At 40.6% G+C, this 21930-nt stretch overlaps 1 protein-coding gene across 1 annotated transcript in view; it reads left to right on the plus strand.

The window, feature by feature from the left end:
* The first annotated feature begins 1633 nt into the window (after positions 1–1633).
* LOC139285473 (elastin-like) overlaps positions 1634–21930 on the plus strand; it is a 30320-nt gene continuing 10023 nt past the window's right edge. Inside the window, exons 1-5 of the mRNA XM_070906040.1 lie at positions 1634–1738; positions 12115–12183; positions 12686–12733; positions 13853–13951; positions 14263–14289. Coding sequence (XP_070762141.1) covers positions 1663–1738; positions 12115–12183; positions 12686–12733; positions 13853–13951; positions 14263–14289 — 319 coding nt within the window. The 5' untranslated portion in view covers positions 1634–1662. The remainder of the gene's footprint in view (positions 1739–12114; positions 12184–12685; positions 12734–13852; positions 13952–14262; positions 14290–21930) is intronic.

The raw sequence follows: 21930 nt of genomic DNA on the forward strand, positions 1-21930 counted from the left end.
CCATTAGCATGCATGCAACAGCCCAGTCTGTCAGGTTTGTGTCTGAGAGAGTAATGACTTTGGCTGTAGCTCTTGCCAGTAAAAAGTACCTCTGCTCAACCTCTTCTACTTCAAATCCCAAAAATGTGTCCCGGGGCAGAACAAAAGATGGACAATGACAACCTTGTCAGCGGTGAGGTGTTTCCAAAGTAATGGCTAGACATATTAAACCAAGATGAATCTGGACACAGGTGTCTGGAGAGGATGTGTCCTGTTAGTGATGGAACTCCAGTGCAAATCTCCAAACGACACAAGATCTGTGAAACAGTTAATCAGTGAGGAGTTAACAAAGTTGTTTTAAAGTGATTTGTTGATATAATATACTTAAATAAAGAGTCTTAAAACACACAGTGAGGCATTTTGTAGCAGTTGTTTTTTCTCACCAATCCTTTTTTTTCCACCAGTGTGTTAAAAGACATTTTCCAAAATGGGATCATGTTCAGCCAAAAATGGTTGCCCATAAAGAATTAAAGGTTCAATAGCCTGTGTTGGAATGATAGAGGTGACCACTGATGTAAAGGTATAATCAGGAAAGAGGAGAATCCCTCCATAATTGATTCTCACAATATGCTGAGATCTGACTTTGGAAACCCATAAAAGAAATATTGAAGCCATATGCAGGATTTTGTGATCTCTACTCTGAAGTTGCTGTTAAAAGCACATAGGACTGGTTGTAAAGAAACTGTACAGTGACAGGGGTCAAGTCTGTCAGCTCCTGTTCACAACAGTGCAGTTCGAGCAGTCACTAAAACCCCCTGAAGTTGAGAATGGACTGAGGTTGGTTCTTGTTCTACTTCTGATCTCTGTTACAAGACTGACGATGACAATTATCCTGATGACTCAGCTGAGAGGCTGCACAGACTAGCAGGCTGATGTTTCTCGGGTTCTTTGCTCTCTGTCATCTCTGTGTGATGCCAACAGTTTTCTCCGTTCTTTACTAGAACTGCTGTGACTGGCTTCCACACATTGGTCTGTCAGGCACAGTGCACTGCTATTTGCAGCTTATTCATGCAGCCAGTGACTTTGTAATGTCTCGTTCTGATGTTTTGTGGACCCATGCTGATAGTTGCTGTGTTCTTTTCCCTTTGCCTCAAAGTTTTTTGGATTTGGACTTGCTTAAGAGAGAAACAGCAAAAGTGAATGTTACTGCTTGTGTTGAAAACCAACCAGCTGAATATTAGAGCCATAGAGAACAGTTAATTATCTGGGTACGTGGTTTGCTCTTCCTCAGTCTCTCTTTTGACTCTTATAGATAAGTACGCTCAGTATCCATGCAAATGCTTGGCAGACAGTTCAATTCCTTCTGGATGGGGGGGAGGAGGGGGGTCTCTCTCACTGTGTGTGTCTCTTTCCCTCTCTCTCTCTTTCCTTGCTGGCAGCAGCGTCTGTACTGTTGGCAGGAGTGACCAGAATAAAAACAGCAACACCAGACATAGAGGAGGAAAAAAGCAAAGTGATCCATTGAACCAGAGTCTTTGCCCTCTCTTAATTACGTCGAGTCCCATATCTTTTCCCTTTTTTTCACCTTTTTCCCCCACTCTTAAAGACTTCGGGCTTGTGGTAATTAGTTAGAAGAGAATAAAACCAGCTGATCGGGAGAGGGGTGGTGCATTTTGGAGCGAGATGGCTAACAGAAACACTCTGTTGCTCTTCTGTGGACTCTTCCTCTTTGCACTGATTCAGCCCTCTCTTCAAGGAGGTAAGTGTGTGCTACAGGTGAACTGAGCCATGATCTTTGCTGCATCAATCACAGACTTAGAACAGGTGCTATTTTTTTGTCTATGCCTCTTTGTCCCTCAGAGACATGAGTACTTTCACTTATTTAATTGAAACCTTTTACATAATATGTAAACCATATAGTGTTGATCTGTTGCAGTGTAACTTACTGTACATGTATATCCAATAAAAGTTTAGTGCTTATTTGTTTTATTTGTTCATTTGTTTCTTTCGGCTTAATCCCAGCTGTAAATTAAACTGCCACAGTCATGAAAATTAAAGATTGTTTAGTCTGTTTTTTTACATCATACTTGCATGTCAGTTGCTGCTAAGTTAGATGGGAGGTTCAGCCCTGTCCAGAGCTTGACCCGATATTTGTGTCCCATGGCTTTAAATTGTTATTGGGTTGAACAGTAAGACATAACCCTGCATTATAACTTCATAATAATGCTGCCCTGCCATATCAATAGTGTGTGTTTGCAATCTAAATTTAAATTCTAAACTAAACAACCAACCTTTTTTATGGTCTTCTATACTAGTCTGTCATGGATATGTATTTTTAATGTATTTCAGACAGTTAATTTGCATCACACACCTATGCATATATAGTGTTATGTCTGCAGACCCCATCCTTTAACATGACAGGAAGAGAAGGTTCCAGCTGGTCCCTCTTTCCACCTAGCAAAACCACATAGTTTAAATTCACCCATGATGAACTCCCAGGTGGACTGACGGCGTACGTGAGTGTCACCTTTACAGCTTTGACCGGGTCTTCTCTTGAAGTTAGAGAACTGTTCCTCCCAGAATCCACGAAGTAGCAGCATGCAGATTTGAGGGGTTAGCTTCAAGTGCAGTTTGAAGAGAGAGAGAGAGAGAGAGAGAGAGAGAGAGAGGTTGTAAGCATGCCTTTCCTTCCACTCTCATTCAACTTGTGAGTTTGCTTTTTCTCTCCTCTCTGCATTACTTTGATTTGGTTCTTGGTCTGTGTGTTGGCTGAGATTCTCTGAGTTATTCAGCCCCCAACTGGAAAACATGTTTAGCATCTGGGGCTGGCTATGCTGGACTCAAGTGAAGTTTTGTTGTATTTATTTGCTTAAAAATCACAGCTGTTGATGTTCCTTATCTTCCAGTGTCCAAGTGTCATTTTAGATACATTATGTTTAGATTGTTAGATTCCTAAAAGAATTATGTCCATATAAAGTCAAATTGTTCCTAGCTGTTTCATCTGCATCCTCTTATTCCATCATGTTAGCAAAGTCTACCAAGTATGTTTTTGTCAGGTATCATCTAAAAATATATTTACCCTTCTTAGCTCTGTCTCATAGCACATTTATCCTTTCTTTTTTTGTGCCAGCCACATTTCAGTTGAGATTTTGAGGTGCATTCAGGCAAAATATATGGCAGGTAAAGGAGCCAACAAATATCAATATTGGCTTAGCAGCACAACTTTGATCTCAAGCGAGCGTTGAATCCATCCACCTTTCTGTGGCGCTCAAACTAGTTCCATCTGTCTGTGCAGTCTAACTCTAAAAAACTCAGCATGGTCAAAGGGTCAATTATCTTTGAGTAACATGAACCTCATTAACACCCAAACCACTCATCTAATGCTTCTGCACAGAAAACACCTCTTATGCTTGCGAAATTCACCCCTTGAATTATGATGGAGCACAAGACCTGTCTGAATGTTTTCCACCGACAAGTGTAAATGAGTTATGGTCCTGGAGGAAACATCTGGGAAGGAGTTTGTTCATAAATATTCCCCCCTGTCATGTTTCCCTATGACCGTGTGCAGGTACTGTAGTATGTTTGTTGGTTCTCCCTTGTACGATGGAGGAGGCGTAGATTTACATTCTACAAACAAACATCTGTCACATGGATACAGTCAGTTGGATGTTATTCTTACCAAAATTAATTTGTGTTGACGCAGCTTGGGCTCAGTGGTCTCTATTTTTTATTGCTAGATTTGATAACTGAATCAAACCCAGGTCTAGACTGTTTAAATTCTTTGAATAGATTCCTCAACTTAGGAATTTGATTAAGCTTATTTTTCTCTGCCCTAATAAAAAGAAGAGTGAATAGCTTATAAGGTGCTTGCACATTTGTTGTGAAATGATACCAACAGTGCTATTATTTAGTTTTAATTTGTAAATGCCCAGAGTGTATCAAGTATCCTATATCTCTGTTTCTTACCTTGACATATGTTGTATTCCTCCAGACAACCTCAACAGCCAACTGGTGGAATTTTGCCAAAGTCGTTAGTTTGGCTTTTATGACGGACACAGTTAATAGCACAATTCTGACGGGCAGACGCTGTTGAAGAAGGAAACATTTTTTCTATCTTTCTGCACAGTCTCAAAAGAATTAAATAGGTTGTGTGATGTTTTCTTAAGTACTGCTGGAAGGCAGTTTGCCTCATTTGGTATTGGCAAGGTTCAGCTCTGAGACTTCAGAGGAATTTAATACATTAATCAGTGACACTCGCCTGGCTGTAGGTAAAGTTAGACGAAATCAGTGGCTGTCACAAAACACTGGTGATGAATTGCAGCACTATCCCAGCATAGCTGGTAGATACCCAGACTGATTGTTTGATTCCCCAAGCAAGTGGTGCCTCAGGCTTTATTGGTAGCGTGTGTTATGGACACCTCTCTGGCTCTAATCCCTCTTCTGGCAAGGTTAAGTGCCAACCACAGCATACTGGATTAATGTGACACAGGAATCCCAGGGCTCAACAGCTCTACACTGCAATTAAAGAAACAGGCCATTTGAAGTGCCGTCTGAGCAAGACACAAGTTTTTCTTTAGCAAGGTTTTGCTTCAATTTCTTCAGCTTCTTTAATGCCGGATCCACAAAGGCATTTTAATTTGTTGATGTTGAGTGGTTTGGTGTAATTTGCAGTGAGGTGACCTCATTCTATACTCATATGGGAAGGAGTCTTTTGGTTACAAGCAGTGACTGACCAGGGTTTGCTATTGTGAAACAAATGTTATTCCTTGTATTCGTGTCTTACTCTGGCACCCGTCCTGGGAAAGTGTTAGGAGATTGAACAATTCCTTCCACGGTTTCCAGATTTACATCAAAGCATGTTGCCTGGCTGGGAAGTCAGTCTCTGCATCAAAGCTCCTAGCCAGAAGTGATTTTGGCCAACATGTTTTCCTATCACCATTTTTACTGTAACTACTGTTAAGAGTGTTATGGATATAGTGTAGGGATCAGATCAGAGTTTTGGAATGGATGGGTTGTTTTAATAGACACGTAATTCAAAAGGACTGCACTGCAAATGTCTAGGGTACAACTCCTTAGCACTATGCACATCATTTTTTACTGTCTGTAGTCTTACCTTTGTAAATCTGATGGACTTTTTAATGAAATCCAATTTCTTCATAAAGGGATGACTGACTCGCTGATTTGCGATCTAACGTGTTTTAACTGAATCATACAGGTTTCTCACAGAGGCATCACTCTTACATATGTAGATGTCCACAGTTACGGTGAGGACATTCATATGGTAGTGAGTCCTCACTGTTGCTAGAAAACACGTATCAGTTAATAATTTAAGTTCTTACTCTTTGGTTGTGGATAAATGTCAGTCTAGCATCTCCCAGAGAGTTGTTTGGTCTGCAATCAACCAGTGCCAAGTCTTAAACAAAGAAGCACATTAACTCAGATGATTCATTCCAGCCACTCTGCAAGCAGCCCTCACCAGGCTGTTAGCTGCTAGGAGCCAGCAATCAGAAATGGCTCCTGTCAGGAATGTTTTCATCTTGACCCGCCACTGCCTACTGATGTCCGAGCTCTTCTAGGTTTACAAACAACATGAGCACAACATCAGCATAAAAAATATTGTTTTCTTAAAAATCCATAACTGATGATAAACTGATGAGAAAGGATGGTAATAAAATGAAATACTGATTAAAAACATGACGTCAATATAATCAGAATCCTCTGGCCTGAAAACATTGTAGGCTGTGTTGTATTAGTTTCCGTGCACTTTTTTTTGAGGGGGTGGGGCTAAACGTGGCACCTTTAGGCCTTTGGAATCAGTAAGTAGGTCTAAACCAAAATAAACAGCATTTCTCTAAATGTTTTGTTGGGTTTTAGCAGCACAACTACTGGAGAACATGTCCTGTTCCCACATCACACATAAATCATAGATTTTGTGCTTCCTTGGTCAACTGTGTAAACTGCTTTTGTCCTTGCCAGGATAAAAGTAAAGTAGAAATGTCAATATCTTGTTCATAAATCTGATTGATCATTCTTCACTCAGTCATGTTCTTTCACAATTCAGAAACTGAGCTACAATATTTCAGGGAGTTCATTCCAAAGCATAATTTCAGATTTGAAAACAAACACTTGCTTTATGTCCCATGCTTCAGTCTATACAACTCAGCCATATTTGTGCTATTTTCAGGTTAAATATATTTTGTTAAAATAGCTGAAGGTAGAGAAAAAAGGAGACTGGTCTAACATTTCACATCTGATGGATGTTTTATACAAAGGCATGAGAAATGCAAGGCAAATGAAATGACGGAAATTATATAAACAGTAAATAGTGAATGTAGCCCTTTATGGTCATTTTGGCCTCGGACCTGTAACTGTGTCAGTTCTACTGTATGATGTGATCATATAAATCAGTTTCTGGAGTGGAGTCATAATATGAACTGTTTGTTCCACTAGCTTGTTGTGATTTCACATGGCTGATGGTTATCTTCAACCACGGCTCATTGTTTCGTCATGTTCAGCTCTGAAATACTTATACAGAGCAGTCCACAGCTGTTACAAACACTTTTTTAGTTTCAAAGGCATGTCTTTCATAATCCTGTAATCATTTCCTGTCAGCTTCTAGTGGGAAGGCTTCACTCAAGACACCCAAAGGCATTGAACAACGATAAGATTAGAATCAGGTCTTTTTAGTCGTTAAAATATTTGCATCTGTGGGCAGTGAGTTTTTTTTTTGCCAGTGCTTCCCTCACACTGATGTTCTGCTACAGAGAGGTGTCACTGCGATTGTGTAGGAAGGGAAGGTGGAGTCAGGTTGGGGTGGGTGCAAGAATAAGATGGATTTCAACATTTTCATTTTTACTTTCTTTGAAGCTCATCACACTTTCCTCCTCCACCCTCCAACGTGCTGTGGAAAATAGACAGTGCAAGGGGTGACTGATAGAAGGCCAGCTGTCACATGTCTGATAACGGGAGATGTAAGGGTGCCAGGAACCACAGTGTTTGCTTCACTGCACTGTTGCTCTGGGTTTCAGTATGAGAGCTTTCCATAAAGAGAGAACCAAACCCCCTCTTCTGGGACAGTGGTTTTGGATACGTCTGAATGCAGCAAACGGTTGTTAGTTTGCCAAAGCATTTTTTTATTTTATCAAAATTGATGGAAATAGTGTTGCAGAATTGTGTAAGTGTCAGGTGGTTGAAGAAGTGTAAATACATTTCCACAGACTTCACAAACTATGTGGAGCGCAGCGCTGTGATCATGAATAGTAATGGTCCTGTAAGTCTTTTGTAAAGGACGGGGAATGCCGTAATTAACCTTTGTGAGGTTGCATGTGTTAGTGTTGTGTTTGTATTCACATGAGTTTGTTTTGCACGCCCAAGTGCCATGCAAATTGTTCCATCAACTCTTAGGCATTTAATTATTTAGTGAAAGCCAATTATTAAGCAACCACAGCGCAGGGTCGTGGAAATGTCACATTACTCACCAGCTTGTTGTAAATGAAGTAAAACTAAACTCTTTCAAGTCACAAAGAGCAATTGTAAAAACTGACATTAACATGGGAGGTACTACGGAAAAACCCGCCATTGGCTTTGGGTTTATTCAACAACAAAACAGGTTCTGACTTACAATTTCCTAACTTCTCTTCTATTCAGTCACTATTTATGAGCTCAATAACCCATGCCCCCCATAAAATCAAGTGTTTTAAGCCAGTATAAATGTTCCACATGGACTGTAATTTGTTGATAAATCAATGAATCACTTTGATTTTTTTCTGTATCGCCAGTTTTGATGCACAGACAAAATATCAAACAAATGATCTTGCCAGCTAAACAGATGATAAACATGTAACTTCCTACTTTCCAGGCCGACACTCAAAACATGACATGATGCAAAACTAAACATACAAGGCGCTGGATACAGCCCTTTCCACCTGTTGAAGCTTGTGTCTGGTGGACTACGTCATTTTATCAAAATTCAAAACAAGGGAATCTGATCAAACAAAACACTTGCATGCAAATACTGTATGTTGTGTATGAAAATGATTTTTATCTGAGCTTTTCACACACTATCCTCTGTGTGTTTTATAAATACAAATTTTGGAATTTAATAACAATGTGACAGTGTCTTAGTGACTTCTGTGTTGTTAAAAACCCTGTGGCTGATATACATACTTAGAATTTCAGGACTCATGTTGTTTAGTGGAGTATTGTTTTCATCCCTGCATATAACTTGTCAAACATACTGTGGTTGATGTGTTGTGATGTTGAGATTTTCCACACAGCTGCAATTGTATTTGATTTCCAGAGTTTTTAAAAGACTATAATGCATTTCAGCCATGAGGGGGGATGCATTGTGAGTTAGTGGTTTGACTTGAGCTGAAAACCTGTCGTACCAAGCAATGGCAATTACTGTTGCATTCTATCTAGCCCCCCCAATTAATGACAGTTCAGATATGTTCTGGGTTTGCCAAGGGATTGTAGGAAATGTTGGATATCACCATAAGACAAGATGGGCCTGAAAATGGGCATATCTTAAAGTAAATTCAACAAATTAAATTTAACAATTCAAGACAAAAAAAACTTCTAAAACATCAGAAATGTTGAATTAATCAGATTTTCACTGGATGGGGTAGTCAGTTGCAAACACACAGTCCAAAATGTGTGTTAACCCAGCCACCATGTCCCTGATGGCTTAAATCTGGGCAACCCAAGTGGGAGCCATGAAATATGTCCAACAACTCTATATATGTAGCCTACACATGGTACACATGTCAGCAATCATCCTCAAGGTCACTTCAGACTGTACTTTCATCTGTACTTTATTTGTGTGAAGTTGACTGCTGAAATGAGGTTTGGAGGGTTTTGAAGTCCCTTTTTGAATCCTACGTCTCTACACATTTCTATTTACTTGATAAGCGAACGCATCACTTCCTAAAAGTTTTCGAAGTCTGTATTCATAACGTGTCCCTAGTTTCAACTTTGTTTGCAATCACACTGCCTCTAAAAGGTGGGCTAAGGGTGGGGCCCATCCTCCAGCCTACTGGTTGGCTGGGATATGTGTGTGATGGAATTATAGCGTTGTATAACATCACAACGCATTTGTGTTGCCAAAAAGGGAAATCATTTATAAAATTGTTCCAACACACTTGTTCTAGATACACACTGATTGACATAGAAACAGTACAGGAAGTGTCAGTATCTCACTCCCGGGCCATGTACCTTACATATCCATTTGACTCATTTCCCATTTGCTGATGACTGGCTGTATTCCTAGATTACTGACACCCCGTCCACTTCAAGTCTCGCAGTTGGACCACATTCCAGTCCAAAGTGGAGTGATGATAAATTCACATCACTGTCAGGATTCCTGTGAGTGGATGTACATCATCACCCTTGTAATGCACTCAGAGCAACTCTGGGCTCAAACCAAAGTAAAAAATGTCTATTCAGTTCACACTAGTCATCGTATTTAACTGAGAGCACGAGAGCACTTATTACTTGCTGGAGCCTGTAACAGGCAGTAATTTGTTTCTTCCCTTTCTTTTTTCATGTTGTCTATCTTATCAAGTTGTAAAACTCTCTCACATTTCTTGCTGTGAACCTGTTGCAAGCTGAATAATATAGTTAGTTATGGCTTCTAACTTGTCATCCTCTCGTTTACTAGTTTTGTACACATAAGGCTATATTTGACATATTTCTTACTTTCTTATATTTTGACTGATGAGCCCTTGTTTCTGCAAGATCAGATAACTAATAAAAGTAACAACGTGGTAATACATTTTCAAATGTGCTTTCCCAGGTTTTTTTTAATTCACCAACATTAATCATATCACAATCACTCAGGGCAAACTCTCGACTGGAGTTGAATGTGAAATAAATTCTGCCTCGTCTAATCCCTTGTGCTCTACAAGTCAATCTTGTCCTTCACACACATTCCAGCACATTCCCGTGACCTGGCTGAGTTCATAAGGAACGTAAGCGCATGATGATGATGATGATGATGATGATGATAATTAGGACAATCATGAAGAAATCTTCAAATTTATTGAGGTAGGTCAGGTCACTTGGCAGAGGTCAGTGTGTGCCTTATTTGGATGCATGGTCTCGGTGAACCCAATGCACTCTATTAAAGTGGTACAGTAGCATGATGGGATTCCAAGCAAGAGGAAAACTGGAGCAGACACACTCCCGCTTGCCTCACTTGCAATGCCGAGACAGGAAATCCTCCTTTTGATTGTGAAACGAAGGAGTAGAAATGAGAACAATGACGCCACCTCCGTCATGTGGTGCCTGCACCTGAGATCTTTGCCATGGAGCTAAAGGCATGTGACAGAAACTCACATAAACACGCATTACTTGCATTCACTTAGTTATTTGATAATCAAACACAGAACCCTGGGTATTATTTGTTTCCTAATTTTTATTTGAGCCTGCAGGATTTTGAATTCTCTTCAGTCAGTCTTCAGTATTACCAGGCCAAACCTCAAGAAATCTGATCTGTTCTAACATCGTCCAGCTCCCAGATCTTCCCAGTCTGGATGAGTTAAAAGTCCCTCTCATCTGTCCATTTGTTCATTCATGGGGTCATTGTTTGTCCATAGCTGTCATAGCTGCCACCATAACTGTTCCCATTTACACTGCCAAAAACAAAAATGATGGCAAATTCGCCTACATTGCACAGGATCCATAACCCCTGCTGGCACACTGCTTTTTGCTGGAGAAAAGAATTTTTCTCTTAAACAAAGACAAATATTTTTACCCTTTCTAATCAAATTTTGAGTGCAGTTTTGTATCTAAGTAAATATGACAATGTTGTCCTTGCTCACTTCAACATAAACAACTCACAGTTATATCATCACTTTCAGTTTTTCTTAACTTTCTACTCAAAATGAAAGGCGTACTCTCTTCCTCCTTTCTTTACAAGCCGGTCATCCCACACTTTGTTCTCAGTATCCTGTATATGCTATTATATCTTCACAACTCATCCAACAGTTGATTCTTACTGTATGTTGCTGGATTTTGCACTTCACTGGTTTCCTTCATTGATTGGCGTTGGCTGCTCATTTTCTTAACCTCAGCGGTACGATAGAAAGAATACTTATGTTTTTGTGGCACAAACCATTAAATATGTCATAGCTTGTTAGTGAAAAGGTCAAAGCCTTCTTCAGTACAATGGAGCAATATGCAGGCATACTTAATAAACTGCATCGATTTTTACTTTTTGGCATTTTTCAGGGGAATATGTCATGAATTTTCATTCAACTAGATCAGACAGTAATACCTTGTAATGTTCTTCCCCTAATGGCCACACTCAGTGGACAGAACTCAAAGCACAGTTGTTCACACAGTATTCGCTAATAAACACATGAACGCCTTTTGACATGTGGTTTAAATTAATTGACCTTCCTCCACATGTAAGAGCCATTAAACATAATCATTGTGGTCCTGCAGCCCCATTCTCTCCATTGCGTTTTGTTTTTTTGTGATATAAACCAGGTTTTCCCCTCAAAAAATATATCTTTGTAATTTTGGCCTTAGCTCACTGGTCCCGTTGGATTTAGCTGTTAGTCGTCCCAGAACAACTCAGGCATTTTTTCATCCTCCCTTTTTCTGTGGCTGTTCCTTGCACTCATGAGGCCACCATGTCTGGGATCCAGAACGACCATCTCAGGAGTTACCCTGGGTTGCAGCCAGAAATCAGGCGAGAAATGAGGCTGGGGGATGTAGGTGGGGGGTGAGGGTGTGCACAGTGCTGCAGCCGCTTTCTGAAAGAAGGTCTCCAACTGCGATACCTCATCAGAATGAAAACAATTGGAATTTTCTCATAATCAAGCCTATAAAATCTTTTTTTGCTTTCACTCTGGCTCTGGCTGGAGATGCTCTGTTCACGTTTCATTGTGCGTCCCATCACTGCTGTGACTTGGGGCAGATGCAGATGTCAAGGACAGATTTCAGTTTCTCTCTCTGGGTCACAGATGATAAAAATGTTTGAGAATGTTTATCTAATAAATGTGGTCATTGTTTAGAAATGCTGTAACAAGCGTTACAATAAAAACATTAAAAAAAACAAAACATTGATGGCTGTTTGGCTAGTGCTGGTGATAGAGAATGACCTTTTGCTTTCTGTGTTGTGTGTTCCAGGTGTGTATGTACCACCTGGTGCTGGGATTGGACCAGGAGGCACTGGACCAGGAACTGGATTCTTTCCAGGTAACAGAGCCTCCAATGACTGTCTGGACAGTTTAAACAAAAATAGCCCCGACAAACAAAGTCTGTTTGTCTTTAGCAGAGGTTTATACTACTGTAAACCAGCGGTTTTACTAAAAAGAAACACTAGTACAAAAAATATCTGAACGTAAACCTGAACGTGAACTATAAGTAGAGATACTTATACTTATATAAATGTGTAGAAATGTAAAGTTTGTCAAAAAAATGTCAAAAAATAAAATGATACCAACATAGGAAGGTGAGGCAGTATCCTATAAGAGTTATTAAATAAACAAGCACAAGTAAAAATATATATATACATATATACATATGGTGTATAACATATCTTCTTACTTTAATTTACTGGTCTTCTTGTGTCTTGAGAAAAAAGACGAAAGTCAGCTGGTATGATGATGAATTGCTGGGCCAGAAAACTGTCCATCCATACATCACTACATGTAGGAATACCATAACTCAATACTCTGTATGATTGTTGTTTTACAAGGGTCTGTTGGAGGAGTCCCTGCGGGCTATAAACCAGCTAAAGCTGCAGGTGAGTAGGAATGACATAAGATTTATGATTTTTCCCCACATATAAAATACGTTGTAAGAATCGCATCTGGTTTATCATGAATTGGTGCATGCACTACTGTTTCAGTGATTTAGATATAAGAAACACTTGTGTATTAAATTATATTGTAAAATATGTAGAGTTCAGTCTTGAATAAATTTTTTTGAAAAATGTTTCTAGCCCCATCATCACCTGATCTGAAACTACCTACAGAGGTTCACGTGTTTAATGTTTGTTTTAACATAAATCTTTTCCATATAGTAATCTCTCAGTCATGAAAGCAGTGTTGTTTCTCAGGGTTCTGGTTGTCTCGTCCAAATGGCCATCGCCTCCATTAGGCTTAATGCACAGCCACAGATATTCTATCTGGTGTTTGTCATTTCACACGTCCATAGCAGATACACTCATCTCTGCATGCACAATCCACTTTCGCAACAGTTCACCAACCGTAGGCAGTGTCCTGGCATGGCTTCAGCTCCCATTTGTTGAACAAGTTTGACCCTGTGCACCTTTTTTTTTGGCTGGGAGTACTGAAGCCACGACTGCAGGAAGAACTGATGTTATGAGACTTTTGAATTGTGATATTCTTATACTGTGAGTTGGATGGTTGTAAGTTGTGTCTGAGTGCTACGTGCAAACTAAAGCTGGATCACCCAACAGTGTTAACATTTATGGTAACAAAAAGAAACATGTTTCTGCTCTAAAGACAAATTCCCTGTCGACACTCAGCTTTGGTTTTGTCAGATCTGGGGGAAACACATGGTGAGACTTCCTTGTCACACCACCAAAAGCTAAGAATAATTAAATGCAAGGGATATCGCTGGGGCAATAAACAAAGTGTTCAGCGGCCAACCACTGTTAAGCCAGTTTATTGGAAGACATTTTGAGGTTTGAAGTTTGGAAATGTGTGGCCTGTTGCACATTTCTCTCATACAAGCTCAATGGTCAGTAAAGATGATTGTCGTGATCTTAACAAACTCTAAATAAGGATGACCATAACATGACATGAATATTGTTTGCAGATGATAATGATACATGTTGACAATAACTATGATGACAGTATTGATCACAATCACACCTGTTCCTGTTTGACCCTGACAGTTGGAGGTTATGGAGGTGGAGGGCGCGGTGTGGGCCCCGGTGGTTTGGTGCCAGGAGGTGTTGGGCATGGTGGCTTGGGCATTGGAGGACTGGGAGCAGGTATGAAGATAAAAAAAAAAAAAAACTTGTATTCACTGTATTATCCAGGATTTTCTTTCAACATCTCAATATCATTAATCAAAAACTTAAATAAAAAGACAAACATTTGTTTGAAAAGTTGAAAATTGTGTAAAACCACGCCTGTAACACGTACATAGGTCCTTTTGAAAAGACATTTGAATCTTACACTCAATATAATCATATTAAGACAAAATTAAAATAATTGTACAGTAAATTGTTTTTTAAAATGTTTTGATATTACAGGGCATACGCACATACATTTTATTTCTTTACTTATTTTCACCCAATAGGACAAGGTGGAAAGGCCCCTAAACCAGGTAAGCTGGAACATTTACGTATATTATTGTGTTTTGTGGAAAGTGGTGGAAAGTAATAGAATCGGCTGGGTTTTATGTTGTATGTACATATGTTAAAATAGCATGTAAAATACATAAATTGCATGTAAAAATTTACAATTAGTAGTTTTATGAACTATTTCGAAGACGTAGTCACAAGTAACAGCTGTAGTAGCAGTAAGCAGTACTGTAACAGAGGCAACAGATTTTCTTTTTTTTTTACCACATGGAACAATCCTCTGCATTACATATACTGTGTGCCCTGAAAGGAAGGAAAATAATGTATTGTTATGGGGTGGATAAAGTAGCTTAATGTATAGACTGCATTATGTTCACACACCAACAGAATAGGGAGACCTGCACAGGCACAGGGCAGTGGCTAAAGAGAAATTGCCTTTTGATTGGTTGTCACCAAGTTTTTCTTATCACCCCTGTGTTTTCGTCGGAGTTGGTTTACACTGGCTTGGCAGCAGTTTGGGGCGTCCTGACTGGGTGGGACCATACAGAGATTCCTCCACTCCTACACCTCTGCTTTATTAGGGAGTGATGATTGGCAGAGTGCAAACGGCCATCAACGCCTGCCAAACAATGGTGCCAGAGCACTGATTAATGTTATTGTAATGTTAGACCCTTACAATATCTGGAAACCTCCATGTTGAGATTTACCACGGCCCTTCTCTCCGATACCGTTCAGTAAATATTTTCTTTTTCTGTATTACAGTCTGCGCTGCATTGGTGCTTCAGCAATGTTTAGCCGTCGTTTTATTTCTGTAAGCATTGCTGATACGATCTCAGCCTACCTCTATGTGTTTAGAAAGATAAGGAACCGAGCAATCATCTTATAGTCCTGATAACACATGGAGCGGATTACAGAAGGGTCCCTCTGGAGTGCCACAACCCTACCCGCTAACAAGAGTTGCAGGAGAGCCGTTTTGTGAAAATTACCTAATATCCAGTATTTGGTGGAAGTTGATTTTGGCTGGGATTAGCGGAGCCTTACTTGGGAAGTGTGGCCCTGGTTTTTGTATGCATGGGTTCTTCCCCTCTCCCTCACCAGGCGTACATGGCAGAAATTGCGTTAGTGAGAAAAAGGAAGGCAGACTATGTTAAAATCAGCTCCTTGTGTTTTTGAAATTAGAGCAGTTTGGGTCTGGGTGCTCCCTCCCATACGCCATACTAATCTCTGTTGTATGGGAAAGAAAGAAAACCTCAAACACAGAGAGAACAGCTTGGGGTCAGCTAAGGTTTTATACATTTTGGAAATGAAAGGAGAGACTTAAATTCACTAAGAGTCTGTAATATGTTCCGCTTCATGGTTGTAATTGTGTTGAGTAATATCTGAATGTTGGTTTCCATCAGTGGTGACTTTTCATATCAGCAATTTCCACTCCATCAGAAGAATATTGCCTGAAGCTATCCAAGTTTGGATGCGACAACTTTCTACTTACCATACAAGTATGAAGTTTCCATTACTAAAAGATGTACATCTACACTTCACCAGCAGGTAAACCTCTCACAGGTTGAATCCATTTGCATCAGTTAGTCAGTGTTTGGCTTGTGCTGCAGAAAACGGGCCAGAAGAAATTATATGCTACCAGCATATGTAAAATCGTTGACCCTTTTTATTAACCTTTAATATATAAAGCAGGTTTTTGTTACTGAAGAGACACAAATGCAAACAATGGTGAATTACTCTTAGGTGCACACCCACACACACATCAAGAGAGCTGCCATTCATTCTCATGTGGAAGCCAAGCAGTGACATTGCATTCCACAGATATGCACCTTGCCTGGCCAGTAATGGAGAACAGCAGCTGGCCATGTGAGTAGCGTGACTGCAGTGAATTGCAGCATAGCTCATGCAAGACCTTGTAAATGTTAGGCTACACTAATTGTGAGGCCTGTCAGGATCCAGCTTTGACAATACACTGAAAGCTGGAAAGAGGAACTTTCTCTTTATGAACAGCTGTTGGTCTCCTGTCCAGTGTTCCCTCAAGCAAAGGTGGATTTAATCCTCATGGTGTGATTGCCAAAACTTGGCTTTCGTAGACTAGGGTCTTGTCACTTTCAGGCAGTGTGAACTCAGTGAACAAGAAACATGGAGGTTACTGTTTGCGCTGTTGATGTAGTTTTATTGTACCATTACAATAGTCTGTTTGGGGTTGAGAAAGGATGTGCCTGGGTGGGATATCTACAGTATGTGTCCATGCTTAGCTTGTCAGTCAACTCTCCTAATTGAAGATGACAGAAAGACAACATGCTGTCTGTCCCACCTGTCCTGAACTGTTTTCCACTGTCTGAAAACTGACAATAGCAGAATTTTAGAATTTCTTTGCCCAGATTATAGATATCACTAGTAGATGGATGAAATACTATAGTCACCATTGTGTTTCTAATATTTTGTCCATCCTTATTATCAGTGAGGGTCTACACGACTACATATTTGAAACATCTCTCATTATTGTCACGAGAATGTCTAGCAGTCATCTTTTTGTTAGTGTTTAGGCACATAAAGTCTGTGGGAGGTGTGTGTGAAAGAAAATAGCAATGACCAAAGGAAATAAATTGAAGGCTGGCTGGCAGTGGGTTGTTTGGGGCTTTCCTCGAGTTGGCATCAGCAGCTAGTTCAAGTAGACGTCCCGCGAGCGGCCAGCCCAGACTGTGCTCGTCATACATGTTCCTGTACCAGTTTTGTCATTTTGTGGTTGCTCCAAAAGGAAACTATCTAATCTAATCTGAAAGTAAGTGTTTGCAGCAAAAGACAAGTAGGTGTAGGTGCAGGTGTAGGCTCTCAGTCCAAAAGTAGCTCAACAAAGTTGACCTTCGATGCTGCTATAGACCAGACTGACACATACAGGTACTTCGCAAAAAATCACAGACGTGTGTTTGAATACAATTTCTGTATGTACATTAATTTTGTATTAAACAAGCCTTTGTTTTAAGCCTGATTCTTCCCCCCCAAACGGGGCGTGGCCTGCTACCAACCAGCCAGAAAAAAGAAGGAAATTAATAAAAGAAAAAATCACCATCCGCCCGCTCTTTTCAAACTTTGGATCATTTTACATATTACGTGCATCTTTCTGCGATTTAAAATGCACTGCCCATCAGTACGCCTGGTTCTTTTGGTTCATTTTCAAACCCTCTGGTTCATATCAGGGTCATTGTTTGAAGAAGCGGTACTTGTCTGCTTCACAACAGGAAGAGAGAGGAAAGGCAAAGAAATGGAAAGATAGAATGGATGTCGGGAGGACAGAGAAGAGTCAGGGTGAAGCAAGGAGAACGGAAAGGACCAATAACTCTTACGAATGTACCGTATACTGTATATGTCATACACATACACCACCACTCACAGACATTATATGCACATTCATTCGCACAACACACATGCTTAGAGCACTTGCTGAAAGGAAGTAGACTGATAGATTGAGGTGAGGATGAAAGTGTTTTGCCAAAAGAAGATGAGCTTGGAGGAGGTTTAGTCTCATGGAGCACATATGCTTTTCATTACTGGAGCTCAGACCTGTCCTCTGAGCTGTCAGAGACTGGAAGCAACTGCATGTGAATGTGCATGACTGTGAGTGTATGTAAATATGTTTATAGTCTTCATATGTGTGTAATTAAAAGTGTGAGCACATGTGCACACACAAGCACATATACATAAATACTGAATATATCCTGACATCGGTTTGGGGGCATACAGTATCTCTTCCAGCACACAGACACACACCATGAATCAAGTACTGCTTATTCAGACACAAGAACTACGTGAAAGATGGCATTTTCCTCTGTTCCTACTCACTTATCGTTCCTCCCCCTCTCAATCTTTTCTACGCTGAGCCTCAGTGTCAAGCTTTCAATATCTTGGAACCTGAACTGTCTGCAGAAGAGACTTTTCTTATATCAGAGCCATAACACCCCACACTCGACTCACCCATCCAATATGCACACAGCCTTCACCGCTTGGCTGTTCACATTGGAAATGCCTGTTGCTTCCCAAACAATTTATCTTGGATGATGTCACCAGATGTTGTTGTTAGCGTCTTCAATAATCTCTCGAATTCATCTCATGAATTAACATGATATCGGAGTAAAGCAAGATAAGATAAGGGCTTTATTAGTTTTTATTGGTGTCTAATCAGTCACGCATGCCACACATTACAGTTCCTAACTGTGGTATTTCCCCCACATTGAACTGATACTGACACTCACTATGACTCAACAACAGCTCCCCAGCCTTTCACCAGCTTGTTCTGTGTCATGTTTACGTGGTTGTTCTCTTGTGAGCATGTTACCACCAATGTAATTTTTTTCCATGTTCACCGTGTTAGCTGATGAGCCATGCCTTGGCATGCTCTCACAACCTCTCCCCTGCTCTGTTTGCCAGCAGGTCTGGAGCATGGACCACTATCGTTGTCCATCTGGCAGCACAGACTAAGTGTTGTTTATGTAGTGATGGAGAAATTTCTTGCTCTTATTTCCCTGAGAGTCCATGAAGACAGATCACTGGTTGAACGACCTTGTTGCAGTCATTGGTAGAAGTGAACTTCTGCGTGAAATCGGAAGGCCTGTTTTGTGGATTTGCGGCAGAGCAAGCAATGACAATGGTGTTTTCTGAGTTAGTAAAGACTTCCATTTTCAGTAGATATTTCGTTATGCAAGTTGATTTATGTGTTCCACACTGGGTGAGAGAATAAAATGTGCAACACAAGGGGTAGAAGGTCACATACTTGCATACATGGCATGGCTCATGATGACTGATTTATGCAGGGCTTATGTCTGTGCTGAAGTGTAATGCAGGGCATTATAAATGTATTGCTTTAGGTTGTGATGCAACTTGAAGCAATACTTTTGAAACACCGTATGATTTTGAATAGTCACTGCAGAAGGTGTTAGTTCCCAGTGCAGTTTTAGTCATTTTTGAACTGAAATTCACTACAATGATCTCACCTCAAGGAAATGTTTTCTTAATACTTATCTAAACCTAGTACTGGACTAAATTACTTATGAAGATGAATGATTTTTAAATGACTTCAACTTGTAGCAATACCTCTACATACATGTAATGTACAATTTGGTAAACAGATTTTCCCCTGTCAATGATGCAATTTAACTGTCTCACTTGTTTTCCTTTGTAGAGCATCCCATATATTTGTCATAGTGAAATGCCTCAGATGGCTGTACAATGATCATAGCGTTTTATAATGACAGAGGAACTTGGAAAATGCTTTTCAGGCTCAATGACTCTAACGTCAGTGTCTCAATATGCATGTTTTGAGTCAAGCCAGCCTGTTGAACACTAGTCTCTTTTTTTCAACCCTGAGTTGTCAGAAAAGTATTCAGTGGAATGGCAGTTAGATGCATATGTGGACCATCTGGGAGAGGAAATGCACTTGGCCAACTTTACATACCATGGCCACAGGCTGTTGGTTGACTGGTTTTCTCACCCCTGTGCTCAATTGAACTTCCCTAGACATGGATCATACTTGCAGATTAAAAAAAAAGTGATTCTCCAAGTCCACTTGTCCTCTGTGTAATACAGCATACTCAAATGCTTGCAGAGTGTTTCTTCCTTGTCTGCATGCCTTTACAGTACATTCTCTGTGTGTGTGTGTGCTAAGCTAAAATGGGCAATGGTATGAGCACTGGGTTAGACATATTCGGGGGCTCAGTGTTGGCAGAGCAACTGTGACATTCCTTTAGAAGTGGATAAAATGTAGAATAGCAGCAGAGGTTCTCAGCTCTCACAGAAACTGGGAAAAGTCCGAACTGTTTGGTCAACTTGAAAGCTTATAGCATAGCGTGTTGTACTGTTGTGCTCTGTATGACTTGTAGCATAAACAATGACATCACAAACGCAGTGGATATGCTGTAACGCATGGTGTCCAAATCAGTACAGTTTGAATTAAGGGACAGCAGTAATGGTCTTTGCACAGATGTATTTGAAATAAGGCATGTGTTTGTGGAGGTGACGGACTCACAAGGACAAGGGCCAGTGAGGTCACACAGCCACAGACGTCACTGGGAAGGCAGCCTAGTTTGGCAAGGTGGCATTGTTTGTAATCCTCATAACGTGTAATGGTGACTTTTACAGTTAATCTGGAGCCATTTGTGTGTGTGTGTTCTGATGCCCAAGTGCGTGGGTTGGTGAGACCCTCCAAAGTTGCTTCATCAGTGTAAGAGTTTACCACATTATGAAACAGAGCACATTTCCTTTATAAGTATGATGCAAATGTCACCTATAAAAATCAAAAATGACCACCCATACCATCCATGGCCAACTACACTAGTCCAGTTTTATTACACTGATTTCAACCTGGATGCAGGCCCAAAAGCAAAGATGTTAGAGAATGAGGCAACCTTAGACCCTGTCCCTGTTTGTCTGTAGGAGCTCTGGCAGTTGTGCGCTCGGGGTCACCGGGCGAAGAGGGAGGCTGAGGCTTTGGGACCTCTCATTGATAGTGTCAATGACTCCATGGAAAAGGAAGGCGAAAACAATAAAAGGCTAGCCGCCAAAGTCGGCTGGCTCACACCAGCCAGAGAGGGAGAGTTTGTGTCTAGTGGTGTGACTGTGTGAATACTTAATTAGTCCAACATGTAACTAGTCCTGCTTCTCGCAGCTCGGTGCCCGAGACTGACAGCACAGAGAACCTGAAAGTGACAAGGAGCAGGGGAGGTCGCAGGAGAGGGAGGGGGAGAGCAAGCAAGGGGAGCTTCAGTGTGTCCACTTGTCTCACGCGATCTGGAATCACTACAGCACCTCACATCATTCTGCTTTCACCCAGCTTGTCCTGCGTCACCTTGCAAGAATGCAATCTATCCACCAACTTGGAAGTGGAACAGTGTGATAATTTGATGCTGATAAAAATCTGGTGTCATGACAATGAAGGACATAATGATGGGCTTAGCTTTCAAAGTGAAAATTTATATGGGACCACAGCCGAAGACCAGAATCTTCCTGTCAGTCAAAGTAAAATGCTGATACTCTGGGGACCTCCAGAGAGCCTTTGAAGAAGTTATCATGAATATTTTCCATGACATTTCAGAAAATTGCAGCATTTGCCTTGCCATAACACGTGCTTCTTGCAACTACCCTTACTCTTTGTACGTTTGTGGTTTGATTGTTTATGACGGTTTGTACAGCAAATCCAGTGTTTAGCTGAGCACAAGATCAACAATTTATCGTTCTTCTGTGACCCACCCGTCACTTTTTCACACCGAAACTGGTTTCCAACTCAGACAACAGTATTATAGAGACATATGAGTTGTAATCTTTTCCCCTGGCTTTTCAGTTAACAAACAATTGTTCTTAGACAGCTTGCCTGATTAAATATAAGCTAAAACAAAGATGAGAAACAAGTCCCAAACATTTCCTGGACATTCCAGAGCCCGAGCTCTGAAGTCTGCTTTCTGTGCGTCTGCCGTCAGTTACAGTGGACGGCTGCCATGGAATTCTTTGCACTCTTAAATTAAACCCTTCACCAGGCCCAGCTGGTTCAGAAACTAGAGACAAGGGGAGAGGGGGAGGAAAGGGGAAGAGATGGAAAGGAGCGAGAAAATCCATCTTTCACTTCTCACGTTTGGCTTCCTCTGGTTGCTGCTATTAACACCTCATGTCTGGTCGGT

This window comes from Enoplosus armatus, chromosome 5, assembly GCF_043641665.1.
Source record: "Enoplosus armatus isolate fEnoArm2 chromosome 5, fEnoArm2.hap1, whole genome shotgun sequence".
Lineage (NCBI taxonomy): Eukaryota > Metazoa > Chordata > Actinopteri > Centrarchiformes > Enoplosidae > Enoplosus > Enoplosus armatus.